The sequence below is a fragment of the Nicotiana tabacum genome, chromosome 1, assembly GCF_000715075.1.
Source record: "Nicotiana tabacum cultivar K326 chromosome 1, ASM71507v2, whole genome shotgun sequence".
NCBI lineage: Eukaryota > Viridiplantae > Streptophyta > Magnoliopsida > Solanales > Solanaceae > Nicotiana > Nicotiana tabacum.
Genome location: NC_134080.1, coordinates 25,849,970 through 25,870,395, shown reverse-complemented (window position 1 = coordinate 25,870,395; position 20,426 = coordinate 25,849,970). Strand labels below are relative to the sequence as shown.

The 20,426-nt window shown below is 34.1% G+C and overlaps 2 protein-coding genes across 2 annotated transcripts; one reads left to right on the top strand and one right to left on the bottom strand.

The window, feature by feature from the left end:
- The first annotated feature begins 6,587 nt into the window (after positions 1 to 6,587).
- On the top strand, positions 6,588 to 11,637 carry LOC107774562 (putative polyamine transporter At1g31830). Its single transcript, XM_016594120.2, has 2 exons — positions 6,588 to 7,198; positions 7,632 to 11,637. Exons 1-2 carry the CDS (start codon positions 7,196 to 7,198, stop codon positions 9,072 to 9,074), a joined length of 1,446 nt encoding a protein of 481 aa, XP_016449606.1. The 5' UTR covers positions 6,588 to 7,195; the 3' UTR covers positions 9,075 to 11,637.
- On the bottom strand, positions 8,908 to 11,340 carry LOC107774563 (gibberellin 20 oxidase 3-like). Its single transcript, XM_016594122.2, has 3 exons — positions 10,850 to 11,340; positions 10,280 to 10,607; positions 8,908 to 10,093 (listed from the first exon to the last, which is right to left on the bottom strand). The coding sequence occupies exons 1-3, from the start codon at positions 11,338 to 11,340 to the stop codon at positions 9,836 to 9,838; spliced, it is 1,077 nt and encodes a 358-aa protein (XP_016449608.1). The 3' UTR covers positions 8,908 to 9,835.
- Positions 11,638 to 20,426: the final 8,789 nt, after the last annotated feature.

Below are 20,426 nucleotides of genomic sequence, written 5' to 3'. Positions count from 1 at the left end.
CCTTCAAGGTTCGGAGGAGGTTGCGTTGGTGGTGGTGGAAAAGAAGTTTGTTCATCACCACTTCCGGCGAAGCAGCATCCTCTACAAGTTCCGCCATCATTTCTTCATAAGCTTCATCTATCGTCGGTTGTGATTCCGCAATTCCAAAGTTTCTTCTTTCCGAGCGGATCCAATCTCTGAACAGTACAGATTTTTCCAAGCTCTCCCTCATTGACGCTCTATGATCACCTATTTGAAGTCTTGATTGATTGAAAGCGTTCTCTGATGCAACAGTTGAAACTTGAATGGATAAAATATCCCGAGCCATCCTTGCAAGAACCGGAAAATGTTTTTCCCTTGCCTTCCACCATTCCAAAAGATCAAAAGTGCCATCTGGATTTTCCTTTTCAAGTCCCTGCGACATATAAACTTGAAGCTCATTTAGATATAAAGTTTCATCATAATTATCACCTTGAGAACCCCTGAACTCCATCCAAGATTTAAGTGCTTTTAAGCCCGCAGTTCTTTTAGACGATTGTGAACTAGACGAAGTAGAGGTTGGAACATTTGGCCTAGCATGCTCTAAGGCAAGTTGATAATCATTATAAATTGTTTGAGCATTAATTTTAATTGAGGCTTTTACATCTGCAAATGTAGCAAATTCCTCATTTGAAAGATCTAAAGCCTTATAAATATTTGAGTACCAAAAATGAGGACCTCCTAATTTCATTGTAGGATTTAACATTGCAGCAACACCATAAATAGGAGGGATAGGGAAAAAATATTTTTTAAACTTTTCTTTCATTGCATTTATAGCAAGTTGATAAATTTCCCCACCCTCCAAAAATTCAACAAACAAATCACATGGTGCTGCAATATAAACTAAACAGTTTGAAATAGTCAGATAATATTGCCCAGAAAATGCATTTGTAGCAATTTGAAAATGTTCTAAAAAATCTATAAGAATTTTAACATTCGTCCAATCTTGAGTAGTAAGCATTTCATCATCATCCTCACCGCCTACCCGAGTATTAAACGTTGCATTAATTGGGTTTCTATATTCAAATGCAACTACTAAACTTTCGTACATATAATTCCATCTAATCGGGCAAGGTTTAGGAACCTTTCTTTCTCTAAGGTCATATTCATCACATTTTTTAAAATATTCTCTTAGTCTACTTCTACGGTTTGAATAAAAAAGCCAGTTAAGAGCCATTCTAACCTTTTCAATTTCTAAATTTAAAATTCGCATACCATCACCGACAATTAAATGATAAATATGACAAATACATCTAACATGGAATATATTCCTAAATACGGGATTTAGTGTTGTTGTAAGTATGCTTATAGCACTAGTGTTACTAGAAGCATTATCCATAGAAATTGCCATTATTTTATCTCTAAAGCAAAAATATCTACAAATATCTACAACAGTGTTAGCTATAAACTTACATGTGTGACATGAATTAATTATTCTATACGCAATAATGCGTTTTTGCATTGTTCACTCCTCATCTATCCAATAACTTGTAACAGTTAGATAATCACAATCATTACCACTTCTACCAATATCAGTAGTAATAGAAATCCGATTACTTATATGAGTAAATAAATACCGCAAATATTGTTCATATTCATGTTTATATTTATAAATATCGCTTTTAACTGTTGCGCGAGGCCAACCTTTATAAGTAGGATTAAAAACTCATCTAATATAATGCACTCAATTAGGATTAGAGGGAAAAGAATAGGGTAAGCACATAACGGTAACCATCTTTGCTAATTCTTCACGATCTCTATTTGGATCGTAATATAAAATACCTCCAGTCACAGTGTTAATTCCTGGTTGAACTAGATTTGAACCTGTACTAGGGTTAACATCAGAATCTACATGTGTTCCCTCTAGCTGCGCTTTCATTTGTAAATATCTAGCTTTATCTCTAGCGTGTGTTTTTATGTGCCTAGTCAAACTACCCGTGCCGCTACGGTCTCCAGTATATTTATGCGCCAGTAATTTCCCACATGTTTTACACTTAGCTTTATTTTGTTCTCTTACTTGAGTAAAAAAATTCCAAACTAATGATGTTTCTAGGCGTTTAGATGGTTGTCTATTAAAACTAGGGGTTTCTACAGGTGGGTCGGGCGGTACATCAGTTGGGTTATTAACAGGACTAGTAGGTGTATCATCTAAATCCGGTTGGGTTTCATCTTCATCCTCATTATCCTCATCATTTTCAAAGATAGTTTCATTAGGATAAAGAGCATTCATAGTTTCATCATCTAAATTTTGACCTGGTGCAACATTATGGCAAAATTGACTATCGGAAAATTGAAAACAGGGGTTATCACTATCAAGAATAATAGGAGCAGCAGGACGTCTACCAGGTCTGGGTCGGGGAGCCGGGGGAAGGGTAGTAGGTTGGCCACTACTTTCACCAATTTTAGCTTTACCCTTACCACCAAAAATATTTTTCAAAGAAAATGTCATATTAATTATAATTATACTAAATAAAACTAACAAAACTATAATATTAAAACTTAAGAGTTGGAACGCGTTTACCGAATTGTCGAACAACTTCTTGAAAATTGAAAATCGTTGAAGACTTGAATACTTCAATTCACCAACTTCACAATTTTTCACGAAATTTCAACAATAAAATAAGCAATTCTAGTAGAGAGATTGAGAGAGATTGATGAATTGGCGAGTAAAAATGAAAGAATGAGGGGGTATTTATAGTTGAGAATTGAGAAAAAGTGTAATTATATATGGCTATTTTCTAAACACCCAAACGGTCAAAATTGCAGCCCAAACGGCTACTTTTTAAATTTTGACCGTTCGATTTTTTTTAAATTTTTTTTTTTTTTTTTAAAAACTAACCGTTAGGCCCGGCCCAGGCCCGCCAGCCGGTCCCGGGCTTAGCGGTCCCGGTCTCGTGGGCTTTCTAGGAAGAACCGACCCGCCACGGGCTTTAAAGAACCGTTAAGACCGGCCTACCAGGACCGGCCCGTTAGGCCCATTAGGACCGCAGGCCCGGTCCGGTCCGGTTCAGGCCCGGCCCACCATACAGTCTTAACTCAAACAACACTTCATTACTACAACACTTAGATTCATACAAACATCTCATGTCTAAAAGCAGAGGATGGTGAATCACAGAACTTATGTTCCAACAGGGGAAGTTCATTTCTCTATGGAGTGACATCATTACTCTACACAGTACACACGAAGAATTTTTATACAACTATAATATCATACAATTTAAACACAATTTTTATACAAATTTTATACAATATATTTTTTGTATATTTTGTATCTGATTTATATATAGTAAAAACAAATTTCATACAACTAATTATATATTATACAACTTATCTACAATTTTCACACATTATTGCTACCTAATTAAATACAACTACAATAACATACAACTTAAATACAAAATTTATACAATATGTCTTTTATATATTTTGTATCTGATTTATACATAGTAAAAATAAATTTCATACAACTAATTATATATTATACAACTTATCTATAATTTTCATACATTATTTCTACTCAGTTGTATACAACTACAATATCATACAACTTAAATATAATTTTTATACAATGTTGTTCAACTTTTATACAATATTGTTCAACTTTCATACAATATTTAAATAAAAAAATATAAACAACAGAATACAATTTTACTACAATTTCTGCAGTATAATGTATGTTATGTCTTCTTCTTCTTCTTCTTCTTCTTCTTCTTCTTCTTCTTCTTCTTCTTCTTCTTCTTCTTCTTCGAGTTTCATTCTGAAATCCAGCCAAAAATCAAGTCAGCCAAAACCAAGTCTAATCCTTACCAAAACCCCTCAAAATTGAGATATAAACTCCGAACCATATTCTCAATTATTTGCAACAACACCCAATCTAAACAAATAATGATTTTTGGAAATCCAAATTCGAATTCAAAGCTTCAAAGCTTTTTAATGACTGTCAATGATGAAATTGTCGCTCTCTTTTCCTTTGCTTTACAATACTGAAATTTGGGATTGAGAGATAGAGACAGACGTAGAGAGAATTTTCAATTCTTTGCAACAACATCCAATTCAAACAAACAATATTTTTTGAAAACCTAAATTCGAATTCAAAGTTTCAAAGCTTTTTAATGGTTGTCAATGGTTAAATTGCTGCTCTCTTGTGCAAGATACGTGGGGGAGGGGGGTGGGATGTGGAGAGAGAAACGTGGGGGAGTGGAAGATATGTTATAGTAATTTTAGGATACTAATTGTTATCATTAATTCCCTTAAAATGTACATAAATGGTAAATAGATATATAAAATGTAATTATCGTAAAGCTTGATTAGGGAGGGTAATATAGTTTCATATAGTGTATAGGAATGTAAAAATCTCTTAATTTTTTAGTTATCGGGCCTAGGTTCCCAAAAGAGATTTTTTCTTTCCTATACCATATATGAAACCTTATTACCAAAAATGTGCATAGTTTCTAATTTACCCGCCCTGTCCACATTTTTTCTACAGTTATTATACCAATCATTAAATACTAATTAATAGTAGCTGAATATTCCTAATTTGTCGAGCTAAAATTGAGGAACAAAATATTCTAAAAAGATTTGGCGTAAATCAGATCAAATCATATTCTTCCAGATATTCCTATTTAGGCGCGCTACAATTATGGAAGTAAATATTCGTCCAGATATTTTCCACCATTGATAGCCATTAAAAGGCTTGAAAGCTTTGAATTCAAATTTGGGTTTTCAAAAATCATTATTTGTTTGGATTGGGTGTTGTTGAAAATAATCGGGAATATGGTTTGGAGTTTATATCTCAATTTTGAGGGGTTTTGGTGAAGATTAGACTTGGTTTTGACTGAATTTCAGATTGAAACTCGAAGAAGAAGAAGAAGACATATTGCAGAAATTGTAGATAAATTGTAGATTATTTGTATTCTGATTATAGATGCTTTATTTTATGTTTTCACAAATAAAAAATAGCTAAAACTCCTACAAATCTTTTGAAAAAATGCAATTATGTCAAAAATCACAATTATGCTACAATTGGATAGGAATTGGGATATAAAAATTCAATGTACCCAGTTTGTAGATATTTTGTAGATAAATTATAGATTATTTGTATTCTGATTGTAGATGCTTTGTTTTCTGTTTTCACAAATCAAAAACGACTAAAACTGCTACAAATCTTCTGCAAAAAACGCAATTACGTCGAAAATGCCAATTATGCTACAATCGAATGAGAATTGGGATAATAAAATTCAATATACCCAGTTTGTAGATATTTTGTAGATAAATTGTAGATTATTTGTATTCTGATTGTAGATGCATTGTTTTCTGTTTTCACAAATCCAAAACGACTAAAACTCATACAAAATCTTCTGCAAAAATGCAATTATGTCGAAAATACCAATTAAGCTACAATTGAATGGGAATTGGGATATTAAAATTCAATGTACCCAGTTTGTAGATATTTTGTAGATTATTTGTATTCTGATTGTAGATGCTTTATTTTCTGTTTTCACAAATCAAAAACGACTAAAACTTCTACAAATCTTCTGCAAAAAATAGTCTACAATTTATCTACAATTGCTGCAATTCTTTTTCTTCTTCGAGTTTCAATCTGAAATTCAGCCAAAACCAAGTATAAATCTTTACCAAAACCCCTCAAAATTGAGATATGAACTCCAAAACATATTCCCAATTATTTACAACAACACCTAATCAAAACAAATAATGATTTTTGAAAACCCAAATTTGAATTCAAAGTTTTAAAGCTTTTTAATGGCTGTCAATGATGGAATTGCTGCTCTCTTGTCTCTTTGAAGGTTTGTTCTTCTTCATTGAGAAAATTTGAAGCTGAAGGTAAATGTGTGTATGAACTTTGAAGATTTGACTTCAATTTTGATGAACTATGTTGTTCTTCATTGATGAACTTCAACTGGAGTAAAATGGGGAACCAACTTTGTTGAAGGGTTTCTTCAATTTTTTGTGAATTTAGAGGGAGAATTTGGTTTCAGAAGATGGAAAATGGTAAAAAGAACGTGGGCATGGGTAAAACGTGGGTGGGACTGACGGGTTAGGAGAGAGAAACGTGCATATTCCTTTAATTAAGAAGTAAAAAATGTACAATTAATTATACCCTTAATTAATTATGGTATAAAATTAATAATTTGGTATACTAAGTATAATTAAGTCAAACCTTAAATATTGAGGGTAATAACGTTCTATGTGACATAAGAATGTAAAAATTCCTTCCCAAAATTGGAGCGATTGGTCCAACTCTCTCGGGGTTCTAGCGTGGCCCAATCTTGTCCTAATCTCTTATAGATGGGCCCACTCCGATCGGTTAGCGCGCCAGAAGGGCACCTCCCACGTTTATTTCGCTGAAAACATCGCTCTCTTCCTTTTTTATTTCTAAGTTTAGGAAAAATTTTGATAGCCGAAAAGAATTTATTGTTATTCGGTACTTACACGAATTTATTTATATTAGTTCATCATTGTTAAGTCATAAATAAGGTGATAACACATTAGTACTTGGTATGATTCTGACCCAAAGAATTTAAGAACAAACTTGTACTATATTTTAATTTGTTCAAGTTAGATTTACTTGAGCTCGATTTGATTATAACTTGAAAACTTGTACTATATTTTAACATATAGTATGGCTCGTTTTCAAGTTGAAGTGTAGTAATAGATTATATAATGTTATATTTTTACATCATCGTATAGGCTTGCAATCTTATCCAGGAATGGAGTGTGAATCAAAGTTTATTTCAAAACATCTCAATAATATCGAAAATTGTTGATGTCACGTATCTCTCTATTCCTTTTAGTTTTTTTTTTTTTAATTTTAACACCATATTTACTCTATTAGTTTAAGTTTTATATTACTACTTTTCTTCATGAATATGATTAAATTCAAAAAATTCTCTTTTAAAAATATATAGAAATAAATCCTTAGCTAGAAAAATAAGGACTTTCACTTGGCATTTAGTTGGTACAGTAGTGTAGTGCCACGTAAGTGACACTTACACCCACCCCCCTTCCTCTCAGTTGCACTGCAAATACTCAGGAGTTAGGAGCGATACCTTCGATCTATCTAACTGCTCTGGGTTCGTTTCAATCATAAAAAGCTTTGGCTTTGCGTTAACTTGAGGGCAAGAATGCTGGAATTTTCCAATTGAATTACCTTTGTTTCATGGTCTTATTCTCTTTACCTATCTCCATCTTTATCTTTTATTTTTGTATTATACTGCTTGCTGTAGATTTGACTTTTTATATCTTCTGCCTTAGCTCGGATCTGATGCATGCACAGTAGGTAGATGGGAAGCTTTTCTCATTTTCAAGATTGTTCCAAGATTTAATTTTTTGCTCTCTATGCTGATGTATAGATATATTTATGACGACCCATTATGTGATTTTGTCATTATTGATTGTTTACTATTGTTTTGGTAAATCTAATTGCACTTATTGTACTTACCCATGTTGTCAATTGTTAAAAATTGCTTCTTTTTGTTATTTTGTTCTTGTAGTTAGCTAGTGTGTGGTGATTCTTGTGCTGTGTTAGTTGAAGTATGATGAATATGTGTGCTGTGATTGTTTTCTGTTAACTTGAAATTTGTTGGAAAATGCAGAAATTGAGGGTTTCAGCTCATAGAGAAACTGCAATTCCAATGGGAGATTTCAATGGTGCAGAGTACATAGGGATTAATGAGGTTCCATCTCCCAGAGCAAATAATGCTAGGAAAGTTTCAGTCTTGCCTTTAGTTTTCCTTATTTTTTATGAGGTTTCTGGTGGTCCTTTTGGTGTTGAGGACACTGTGCAGGCAGCTGGTCCTCTTCTTGCTCTTTTGGGGTTCTTGGTTTTCCCATTCATATGGAGTATTCCTGAGGCTCTAATTACAGCTGAAATGGGCACTATGTTCCCTGAAAATGGTGGTTATGTTGTGTGGGTATCATCTGCTTTAGGTCCATATTGGGGGTTTCAGCAAGGTTGGATGAAATGGCTGAGTGGAGTCATTGACAATGCACTTTACCCCGTTATGTTCTTAGATTACCTGAAATCAGCTATCCCTGCATTAGGTGGTGGCCTTCCTAGAACTATTGCGGTTTTGGCCCTTACTGTGGTTCTCACTTACATGAATTACAGAGGTTTAACTATTGTTGGATGGGTTGCTGTTTCGCTTGGTATATTGTCAATTCTTCCTTTTGTGGTTATTGGGCTCATTTCGATTCCCAAATTAAAGCCTGAAAGATGGTTAGTGGCCGATGTACGCAGTGTTGATTGGAACTTGTATCTGAATACTCTCTTCTGGAATCTGAATTATTGGGACTCGATAAGTACTCTTGCTGGAGAAGTACATAACCCAAAGAAGACTCTGCCCAAGGCTTTGTTTTATGCTGTGATTCTAGTCGTTCTGTCTTACTTTTTCCCTTTATTGATTGGTACTGGAGCTGTTCCCCTCCAGCGTGACTTGTGGACTGACGGCTATTTCTCTGATATTGCAAAAATGCTGGGTGGAGTCTGGCTTAGAGTTTGGATTCAAGGGGCTGCTGCAATGTCAAATATGGGGATGTTTGTAGCCGAGATGAGCAGCGACTCTTTCCAGTTACTTGGTATGGCGGAGAGGGGGATGCTCCCTGAGTTCTTCGCGAAGAGATCTTGTTATGGAACTCCTTTACTTGGGATTCTCTTCTCAGCTTCTGGTGTGGTTTTGCTCTCATGGCTGAGCTTTCAGGAGATAGTAGCAGCAGAAAATTTCTTGTATTGCTTTGGAATGATCTTGGAATTTATTGCATTTGTATGGTTAAGGATAAAATGCCCCAATGCACCACGCCCATTCAAGATACCGGGGGGAACTGTTGGAGCAATCCTGTTGTGTATACCTCCAGCCATTCTCATATGTGTCGTTTTGGCCTTCTCTTCAATCAAAGTGATGGTTGTAAGCCTCGTTGCCGTTGCAATTGGGTTGGTGATGCAACCATGTCTTAAGTTTATTGAGAAGAAGAGATGGTTGAAGTTCTCCGTTAGTTCTGATCTTCCTGATATTACAACACATGGATCCTTACTTCATTGATTCCGTAATAAGCAGTGGCTTTATATGGTACAACTATTCCACTAACATGTCAGCAGTGGCACTGTGTCAAATCCTTATCATGGAGTGCATTGAAATAGAGCGAAACCAGTAGAAGTGGCTGTCAGAGTTTGGATGATCCCTCTCTTTTAAGGATCTTATGGTAGCTTCTAAACTTGTAAGTTTTATTGCCCTGCTCTTGTGCCTACTTGTGTTAGTGTCTAGTAGCTACGATGTCCAGAGCATATTGCAGAAGTGGTTTATCCAATGTTGGATGATCCTTTTCTCTCTAAGGATCTTATAGCGATAGATTCTCATCTTGTAGTATGTATTTCCCTGCACACGTGCCTATTTATAGTTAGTGTCAAGTTGCATTAGTGATAATCATTCAGGAATTGCTTCAGAAATAGACAGCGATTTGTTTTTCCTGAATTGACTACATTAGTAGTGCAATGCACAGTGAGCTAGTAAGACTAATAATAGTAGAGGTGTAACTGAATCCATATGTTCACAAATGAACCGCCGTTATGTCTGTTTGAACTCATGATGTTTATTTAATAAACAAACTCAAGACTTTTATTCACCGTACATACTTCAATATGGTATCCAAAGTTTGAACAGAGAGATATCCTGGGTTCAAATCTTACCATCATCATCGATGAGACTTCACAAGACTTCTTTTTCATTTACACTAACGTACATTCACATAGTCGAGAATGCAGATCGCATCTATAGATTTGAAAATGATGAAGGATTCTAGAGTCTCAACTAGATATAAGGAATTTATTGATGGCAACAGCTTTGCCCCTAACTCTCCTGGTAGTCAAAAGATGATGCCGCAGCTCAGCCCACGTAAAAGATACATATTTTCTAGGATTGGAAACTGGATCAATAAGCTGAGGAGGGCATTCAATTGTTGCACTGCTTGTTGGATTCAAGAAATATGCCATTGATAGCCTTTGTTTTTCCTTATTCACCACTGCCCTGTGTATAACACTTTTCAACCTTCCATTTGTCCAAGCCTGCAAGAAACAAAGGTTCAATACTTACTTGAAAATACACAAAAACATGTGTGTTTGGTATGACAAAAGTCATTTTTCATGAAAAATGTTTTTCTGTCAATACCAAACATACTTTAAGAAAATTGCAGCCTGATCATTGTAGTAATTATGATTTTTTTTTTGAGAGATAGATAGATAGAGAATGACCTCAAGGGTGTCGCCGATATTGATGACAAATGAATTGGGAAGAGGGCGGACTCCAATCCATTGTTTGTCATCCTTGAGGATTTGAAGGCCACCAACCTGATCTTGATACAATATGGTCAAGGTTTGTGGATCTGCATGGATCCCTATTCCTACTATCTTCTCTGGGAGGGGACAAGGGGGATATCTGCTTATCCTGAATATAGTAGCCTCCTTTTCTTCAAAGTTTTTGCTGAAGAAATCATTTGCTAGACCTAATCCATGAGCCAACATCTCCATTATAATCATTCCTAGCTTGTCCATCTCTTTCATGTACTCTATCATTGCATTGCTGTTCAGTTTATCAGAGTCAAAACCAGCAAAATCAGCATTTTTGGTAAGATTAGTTAGTTAAATTAAAGCGTACTCTTTCTAGCAACTTAGACTTAGATCTGGTCACACAATTTAACGTGGTATTAATAAGAGCAGGTCGAGGTCCTATGTTCAAAGAGATTTCCATGTGCTTGTCCCATCAAAATGAATCAAGCTCGCACAGTAGGGGACTGATTGATGATATAAGTGTTGTATGTTTACCTAAATGTGTGGTATTGTTCCCCATAGACCTTTTTGGCGAATTGGACAACCATTTCAGGTGACTGAAGCAGCTGCAAGATTTCAGCCCAAGGCAAGTTTTGCTCATACTCAGGATTTGAGGCGTAATACCCTAACGGCAAGCTGGATGTTTTGCCACCTTTGAGCTTTTGTTCCATGGGAAGATCAAAAAGCTCGTGCAAGCGACTGGTATAATTCTCAACGATCTCACTAGGTACCCCATGATCCACAAGCTTAAAGAATCCCCATTTTTCGCTTGCTTTCACCATATCTTGGCAGACATTTTCGTATAGTTCTTGACTGTCCCAAATACCATTAAGACTAATCACTGGAATATCGTTAATTACATCTCCGAAATCATCGTGCTTTATTGCAGGCCATTCTTCCTCAGACCATATGAAATCTTTGACTTGCATTTTGTTGCCATTCATTGAAAGTGTCTCAACATGGTCTTCTTCAACTCCAGGTGCCATTGTAGTACTTGATATTTTTTACTTAACGTGTTTTCTGTCTCTATATACAGAAATTTAATTTGAGGTGTCCTTTTCGGGCTCAAAATAATGGAGAGATTTAAGAAAAGAAAAATGGTACTATCTCTTGCATTGTCGAGGCCATTGTTTTCTTGTTGTTGCCACCGATGTACCGAATAGGAAAGATCTCTAGGATTCTTCAGCACTAAGTTCATTTAGAAAATATTCATTAATCAAAATTCATGTTTAAGCAAATAAACACTACGAATCTCAACCAACAGAATGAAACAATAAATAAAACATCCGCATGTCAATGATCTTGAAACTCTAGTACAAATAAATATGAGCATAAAAATGATCACGAAAATCTAGTACATATAGAGTACAGCAGTCTTAACAAAATAGGATATAGGCATGACCTATGATATGTTAATGTCTAGCTAAGAGATCAGTTCAAAATTTGAAACAAAAGCTAGCGCGATGCATAAAGCATTCCGCATCCACTCAGGGTTGGCGGAAGGGCCGCACACCAAAGGGTGTGATGTAGATAGCCTATATTAATGCAAGCATTAATGACGGCTTCAACGTAGTTCAAAATTTGAAATGCTCAGCATAAATATAGGAACTATAGTGACTTTGGCTATGCCATTCAACTAGAAGTCCGTGTCCTCTTGAGATGGTTCAACATTCAAGTCGAAGGGTCTCGGCTCTTTAGATTTCGTCGGGAAACTCTGTGTGTCTTTGGCTGCAACAACAAGAATCAGGCTTCAGTTCCAAATTTTTTATATTTATGGTAGGACGGAGGAGGATTAGTTGGGAGGGAAAAAAACCTCGAGAATTAGCTCGACTTGTCCTCGCCAAAGTAGATGAACCGAGATCTTTTTGCAATCTCGTTGAATCGTGGAACATCAACGTATTGTGCAGCTTCATCTCTTCTGGTAATGGTGATTTGACTTTATGAAAACTATAATTATTAACCCAGGCGCCTGTGCGCTCTGATACTGATGGAATTACCAGTTTTTCTACCTTCAAATAGTGAAGGACCTGCATCAAATAAGATCATCAGCTCAAAATACTACTCCAATAGCTATTGCTAGCCGTCCATAAAAAGTGAGAATAAATAATAACTTGAAAATAAGACAAGTTACCAGCTACGATAGGTTAAAACATATCGATATAGTATACAACTGAGATAAAATTCTTACTGATTCAATGGTAACCATTAGCTCTCTGCACATTCCTTTTCTCCTATATTCCTTGTTTGTTGCAATTAAGGGCATTTCAGCAAGCTTTGTTCCATGGATCCTTCGAATATTAACTAGATTTTTAGCACAAAAAAAGCATACTTATGACAATCTGAAGCTCAATCTGGTTTAAGAGAGATATATAATATACCTTATGGATGCTGCAGAAATGATTTCCTCATTCTTTTCTAAAATAATAGTATAAAAGCCCCTGAAATTCACCCTGCTAAAATTTGACCTGCAAGACGTTTTCATTAAAACATAAAAAAGGCAGCCCGCTACACTAAGCTCCGTTATGCGCGGGGTCCCGGAAGGGCCGGACCACAAGGGTCTATTGTACGCAACCTTGCTCTGCATTTCTGCAAGAGGCTGTTTCCACGGTTTGAATCCGTAATCTTCTGATCACATGGCAATAACTTTACCAGAGTTACGCCAACCTGTGACTTCTTTCTATGTCTCATTAGAACATAGAAAGAGTTAAACATTTTATATTTCCTTTGTGCAATATATGATGAGAGACTGTAACTTACCCACAGTTGTAGACCACACTTTTAATGACATCAATTCTAGTATGTCTGTCTGTAATTTGCTCAAAACAGTCTTCCATAAGTCTTCGCGCCACGGCTAGCTTGGAGTGGCATACAGTTCTTTGATAATCGTCTTCTATATTAATCCCAGAGCCATCATCTGTGTTCTTAAGTAATGTCCATTTGTAGCTTCCCTCGGTCTCATGTTCAACACCAACAATGCTCCTCTCCAATGTATCATAGACCTTCACAATTATGATTCATTTCAAAAGCATCTTAGTTATCATTAACAACTAATAAGACTATTGGTCCTTTATAAGCACAAGGTCAATGTGTAGTTCTAAGCCTAATATAGAGACAGAAAATGATAGGTGATTTCTTCTAATATGTCTAAGCCTTAGTGCGCAAAGTTATTCAATACCTGTGCTTAGTGGCGGAGGCAGGATTTCCTCTAAGAGGGTTCAAAAAAGAAAAAAATTAAAAGAAATTGTGGCCAGTGAGAATTGAACCAATGAACTCACAAAGGTTTTGAAGCCCCCTGACCACTAAGCGATGCCTTTGTGTTGTGTCAAGGGATTCAAAATGTAATATATAGTGGCACAACGGATTTTGCCTTATATGTATACTGTAATTTTACGGCGAAGGGGGTTCTTCCGCCCCCTAAATCTACCGCTGCCTGCAATCTAAACCCGCCGTGCCTGTGCTGGTGGGAGGTAAACTTACTTAGACCCCACCTTTATAGGAAAAAATAAAGTTTCAAAAGTACAACTCTATCAAAATTAACTGCTTTCGGATATTGAGAGTATTACCTTATTGCAGCTATTGTCACAGAATGTGCCTTGTGGGGGGTTGTTAATGTCTATGCTGATTTTCACTCTGGTTAGATGGCATTCCCAGTGATCTGCAGAATAAGGGATATTGTTTTATTTTACGTTGCAATTCCTAGAGAAAAATAGTTTTTACCAGGGAACAAGAAACTCAAAAGAGTACAGACAGGAACCAGAAAACATTTCTTACATTTTTTCTCACACTGAGAACATTTCAGCAAATAATCATTTTCATTAGCAGGAACACCACAAAATTTGCAGACACAAAATGAGCAATACCACAACCCTTTAGGAACCTCCTGCAATACAGAAACTCCAAAATTTATCAGTGTCAATATGATTAAACCTAATTTAGCTTTGTAGTGAAGGGGAGCCTTGTCGCACTGCTAAAGTGTTGTTGTCGTATGACCAGAAGGTCACACGTTCAATTCATGGAAACAACCTTTTATAGAAAAAGAAAGGTTGCATCAATAGATCCTATATGATACAATCCTTCCCCGAACCCTGCACTTAGGGGGAGCTCAGTGCACCAGACTGCCCTTTAGAGATAACTATGTAATGAAAGAGTTAGATTTATCACCTTCATTCCCAAGCACTTATCATGATGATATGTAGAGCTGCATTTGTCACAACACATTAGAACACCTCCATCAGCACAAATCATACAAGCATCATCACAAGAGTCACTAGCATCCTCGTTTTCGATCAAATTAAATTGACGATAATTACGTTCTTCTGGAAGATCCCAAGCTTGAATCATGCAAGACAAGAGAGAAGAGCATGTTTCAGCAATGAAAATTTTCTCATAAGGTTTACTAGATGTTCCTCCAGCATGAGTACCGAGCCGAGGGTCTAACGGAAATAACTTCTTTGCCTTCTTAAAGGTAGGTGTAAGGTATGCGTACATTCTACCCTCCCCAGACCCCATTCGTGAGACTACACTGGGTATGTTATTGTTGTTGTTAGCTCCAGCATGAGTACAAAAGTCTGCCACTGTGAAAACATAATTGCAACATGAACAAAGTATACCTTCTTTCCTTATTTTCCCCTGCTTTGTTTTTGGCTCCCCTTCTTCCATGACAAAAACTTCTGCATTTTCTTGAATTACCTTACAATCTATTAGCCATGAAAGTATTGTTGTTGTCCTCTGTCTTTGGTCATTTCCTTTTCTTGAATTCCTAGTTCTACCTCTCTTTGCTCTTTTCCTTCTTCCCCATTTAAACTTTTCCTCACTTAAAACATCAGGACTTTGATCATTCTCAGATGAAGATGGTTCATCTATAACATATTGCTCCTTTTTCGATTGGCACTTTCGTTTTCTTCTTGTCCTCATTGAAGAACTTGCAAGATTTGTGTCATCTTCACTGAGATAGCCATTTATGGGCTTAGCCAAAATGTCTTTTTTTGCCTTTTTCTTTGGTAACTTTGCACTATAATGCAAGTCAGTACTACTGTCTGAAGATTCTGGACTCCAAGAAGAACTAGAACTGCTTTCCTGTTTCTTCTGTTTTCTTGATCTTCTAACCATTTTTTCAGGTATAAAAAAATCTGTTTTGACTTCTTTTCCTTTTTCCTCCTGTCTTTGACAAGAAACAAATGGAGATAACTCATAAGGAGGTGAAATAACAGTTGTTGTATGCAAAATTTTCCAGAATTAGAAATGCATGCATGAAACATAATAAATGGTGATTTGTTACTCTTTTCACAATGATTCTTGTTTTTATAAATGCAGTTGATGCAAAGTTTATTGGATTGGTAACTGAAGAGATAGAAAGAGAGAGCAGCTGACACTATAATAAGTGTCAGCTGGTTAATCAAAATTTTGCAAAATTGGTATACAGAGTTTAGAGTTTTTAGTTTGGGTATTCTTATTTCTCGAATTCAATCAAAATATAGAAAAATGCGTTTCACAATTAAATTGTTTACAGTTTGTTGCTCTATTTTGGTTCATTTTCTTGCCTTTTGATTTACTTGGTACCCTAGGGACATACACTCAGACCTCTTTATAACAACATCCTTATATAACAATACTTTACTATAAAGGTCAAGCTTTCCCAGAACCAAATTTCATATTCTGTTATAATATATGTTTTCTATAAAAAAAATTCGCTATAACATCCAGAAATATCTGGAACAAAAGAAACTGTTATAGAGAGGTTTAACTGTTGTACAATTGAAGAGTGGATTTTTGGAGTGGTGAGTAAGTTCTGCGTGTTGACTAGGCTAATCAATTATCCAATTTCCGTAAATACACAAATAAATAAAATTTATTTATATCAATTTATATGACACTCTTTTCATTTTGATAATTTCAAAAATATTTGACAGAGTATGATTAATAAAATTATTCTATAGAATATTTATTGCTTCAAGAATTCAAATTCATTTAACAATTCAAATTGTAAACTTTGATGTTATACTTTATTTGTCAAACTAACTTTTTGCCTATTATTAATATTTTTCACTTACCATTAATATGATGTTTAAGCCAAATTAACATTTTAAACTTCATGTTTAGTTGAATGCAGTACCTTTTTATTTGGATATGTGAAGATATAATTGTAACTGACCTAATAATTGTTTTAAAATTTATACATAGCTAAGTTTCGAACTCCACCTAATTACTTTAAAAAATTTTGCTATATAAAGTCAAAGTTATGGCTGTTAATTTTGACCTATATATGTAAATATGTAATTTGTAAACCGCTAAACATAGTCAAACTTAGGCAGGACGAGGCTAGGGGTGTCAACGGTTCAGGTGGTTATTTTATAAAAGTTGTGACATATCAATTTTTTGGTTATTCTATTATGTATAACTAAAATTAGACTTTTCGAAACCGAAACCGTCCTATGGTTTCTCTTCAGTTTCGGTACGGATAGGGTAATTTTCTGTATTTTTTTAAATATCATGTAAAAGTCACTAGTAGAAGTAGAATGAAAATATAAAATAGCATATGTACTTTTATAGGACTTAGCAAAACTCTTTAAATATTTTTACTGTTTATAGAGTGATGAATTAAGAAAACATGAAAGATGACTAGAGTATAGATCCATCAACTACTCTACAACAACGCAAAAGAAACTAAGCAAAGACAAAGAAAATATAAATCACACGAGTGAAAAGATATTAACCAAGCTCGAACTTAAGAATAAAGCCCATAGAAGATTAAATATTCAAAAAGATAAATTTAAATCATACAAAAGGAAACATATTCTATACATTATAGTTTGCTCTACTCATAATCGCTAGAATACTTTGTATTTTACTAGTGAATATGCTAGAAATAATTTAATTTCAGTAGGAGTAGCATAATAAGTTTGGGAATTAGTTTTTTGAGTTTAATTACTTGTTGACTTGAAGTTGTTTTCATAATTTCAAGACCCAAGGAAAAATTTAATGCTTTATTATTTTTAAACTCGATATATAAATATATTTTCCATATGTAAATTTATTCAGTACGGTTCGGAATTTTTTCGATTTATTTTCATAAAATAAAAAACTTATCCTAATTATCGGTATTGTTATAGATTTATATAAAAACCTACGATTTTATGTAAAAAGTACCAAAAAATCGGTTCGGTACAGTACGGTTCGATCGATTTAGTCATTTTTAAATATCCATTAATATCCCTAGGTCGAGAAACTTATAAGTCCACAACCACAAGTGAAAAACATCAGTCGATTTATTTGATAAAAAATAAAAAGATACCTTAATCGATCTATGGAAACTAATACGCAGATTTAGTGAGTCATATAGCATTTCAGCACATCAGTCGATTTATTTGATATTTAAATCATACGAAAGTAAACATATTCAATACATTATAATTTGTTACTCATAATCGCCAGAATACTTCGTGTCTTGCTCGTAAATATGTTAGAAATAATTTAATTTCAGTAGGAGTAGCATAATAGGTTTGAGAATTAGAATTTTGAGTTTAATTACTTGTTGGCTTGAAACTGTTTTCATAATTTCAAGACCCAAGGAGAAATTTAATGCTTTATTATTTTTAAACTCGATATATAAATACATTTTTCACATGTAAATTTATTCGGTACGGTTCGGTATTTTTTCAATTTATTTTTATAAAATAAAAAACCTTCCCTAATTATTGGTACGGTTATAGATTTATATAAAAAATCTGCGGTTTTATTAAAAAAAAATCAAAAAATGGATTCAGTGCGATACGGTTCGATCGATTTTTAAATATTCATTGACACCCCTAGGTCAAGCAACTTATAAGTGCACAAGTGAAAAACATCAGTCGATTTATTTGATAAAAATAAAAAGATACCTTAATCAATCTATTGAAACTAATATGCAGATTTAGTGAGTCATATAGCATTTCAGCACATAAATTAAAACAAGAGAATTGAAATGAACCTTTTTACCTAAAAAATATTTCGTCATACATTCTCAATGCTGATTTTATTCAATTTCATTGCATACATTATCAAATACATAGATAACACATTGTATAAGTAAAATTCAAGGAAATTTAACAATGAAAATCTCACCAGCAAAGTAAATCTTCTTATCAAACCCACCAAAATAGAAAGATCTTCTATCCGGGGCTCCGATGGGAAACGGTTCTACGAAAAAATCTATGAATCTCTAGTTATGATAGAGAGTTGTACTCCAAGATTGACAATAACTACGAGAAAGATTTTGTAAGACTAGAAATGAAATGCGTTTTGATGAACAGCGGTAAGTTTTATACACCTAAAATAAGAGAAAATTATTTCGAATGTAATCAGAAAGAGATTGTCAAAAGAGCGACAGAATCTCCTCTTATTCTTAAGTGAAAAAACGTTTTTACCTTAGAAGAAAAGAGCGGGATAATTATTACGTTCACAAAATTCAATATTATTCTTTCATACTTTTTATTTTAAAAATATTATTTGTATTTGTTTTTTTCAATTGCGTATCAAAACAAGTTATGGATTAAGTAGTCACGAGTCCAGTTGAACACGCACTAATAATGTGTTAATGAAAAAATAACATTGTATAGCCGCTCTCAAAATAATAACCGAAATATATATATATTTATAAATTTTATACACTTTTACGGTTAACGAATGTAAATAGTTTCTGGCGCGGGCTAAAGTCATCTTTGCCCAATGTTAATTGATGGTTCAGTATGTTGATCTTTTTATTTATTTATTTAAGTAGGTCAACGAATTGAACTTCATTTAACTTTCTAAAATTTTTGTTGTTTTAGTTTTGAAAGTTTATCCTTTTTTTACCTCTATACAATTTTGGAAAACTAATGAAGACATGAAATTTTGGTGTAGAAAAATATGCTAAAACAAATTTACTGTAGATTTATCAAATTAAAAGAGATTGAATTATGAGAAGTAGGTACAACATAAGTAAGATAATATTCCTGTTTGCTAAAAAAAAAGTAATATTCTATAGTTTGAATTTGCTTAATAATATTACAGATTTTTTTAATATTATAATCAGAATATTTTTTAAATCAGAATTTCTTTGTATCCTGAAAATCTAATAAAACTGAAAATTAACGAACACATATCTAAAGCTGTTTAATTTTCATTTTTTTTTTGAAGAAAAAAACTAGATAAAGTTCATAAGTTGTATTTTAAAAGTGTTACTTTTTTTAGATCAAAGTTGACAGTAAAAAATGATAGACTTTAGTCTAAGTCAACCCGAAAAGCGAATATAAATGGTATGAATTCCTAATACCATATAAGAACACAACAGCTCACTTTAAAAATGTGAAATTATTCGAATACAACTGTATATGTATTGCTCTGATAAAATGTTAAAATAATGCACATTATACTTTACTGAATTTCAAAAGCTAATTATAGAAGTGAGAACTAAAAAGATAAAGTTAAAAACAAAAAAGAAAATCCAAAGTGTCCATGGCTTGATTCGAGTCGGTTACTTGCTTTAAAAAACCAAACCAATATATTACATTATGTAACGATCTGATCGATCGTTTTGAGTATTTACACTTTGTTTAGTAGTTTGAGGGCACAAGTAGCTTCATATGATGTATTAGGATTTATGTGCAAAATTTGAGTTCATTCCGAGTTTATTTGATATGTTTCGGCGCGACTTTTTGCAAGCGGAAAGTTTGAAAGCTCATTAAGTTTGATTTGAAGTGCATTTCGTCGTTTTGATGTTGTTATGCGTGATTTGAGGCCTCGAGTAGGTCCGTGTTATGTTATAGGACTTGTTGGTATGTTCGTACGGGGTCCCGAAGGCTCGGGTGAGTTTCAGATAGGTTTGGACAATGTTGCACTCGTTTTTCTTATGTTTCGACGTCGTTTCTTCAAGCATAAATGGTATCACATTAAACAAATGTGCTCCAATTTATGTTTCGATTGAAGCATTAGATCCATATCGTAGTTACGGAGTCATAGCAAAAAGAATCGTCGATTTGAACATCGTATGAGGATTTTATGATCATTTTACTAAGAATTGGGTTGTCAGATTTTTCAGATTAATTACGAAATTGCC

Coding starts and splice junctions, on each gene's coding strand:
- LOC107774563 (XM_016594122.2), bottom strand. CDS start 11,340: ATGGCACCTGGAGTTGAAGAAGACCATGTTGAGACACTTTCAATGAAT. Junction 10,608..10,849: donor GAACAATACCACACATTTAG/GTAAACATACAA, acceptor TAAACTGAACAG/CAATGCAATGATAGAGTACA. Junction 10,094..10,279: donor ATATCGGCGACACCCTTGAG/GTCATTCTCTAT, acceptor TGTTTCTTGCAG/GCTTGGACAAATGGAAGGTT.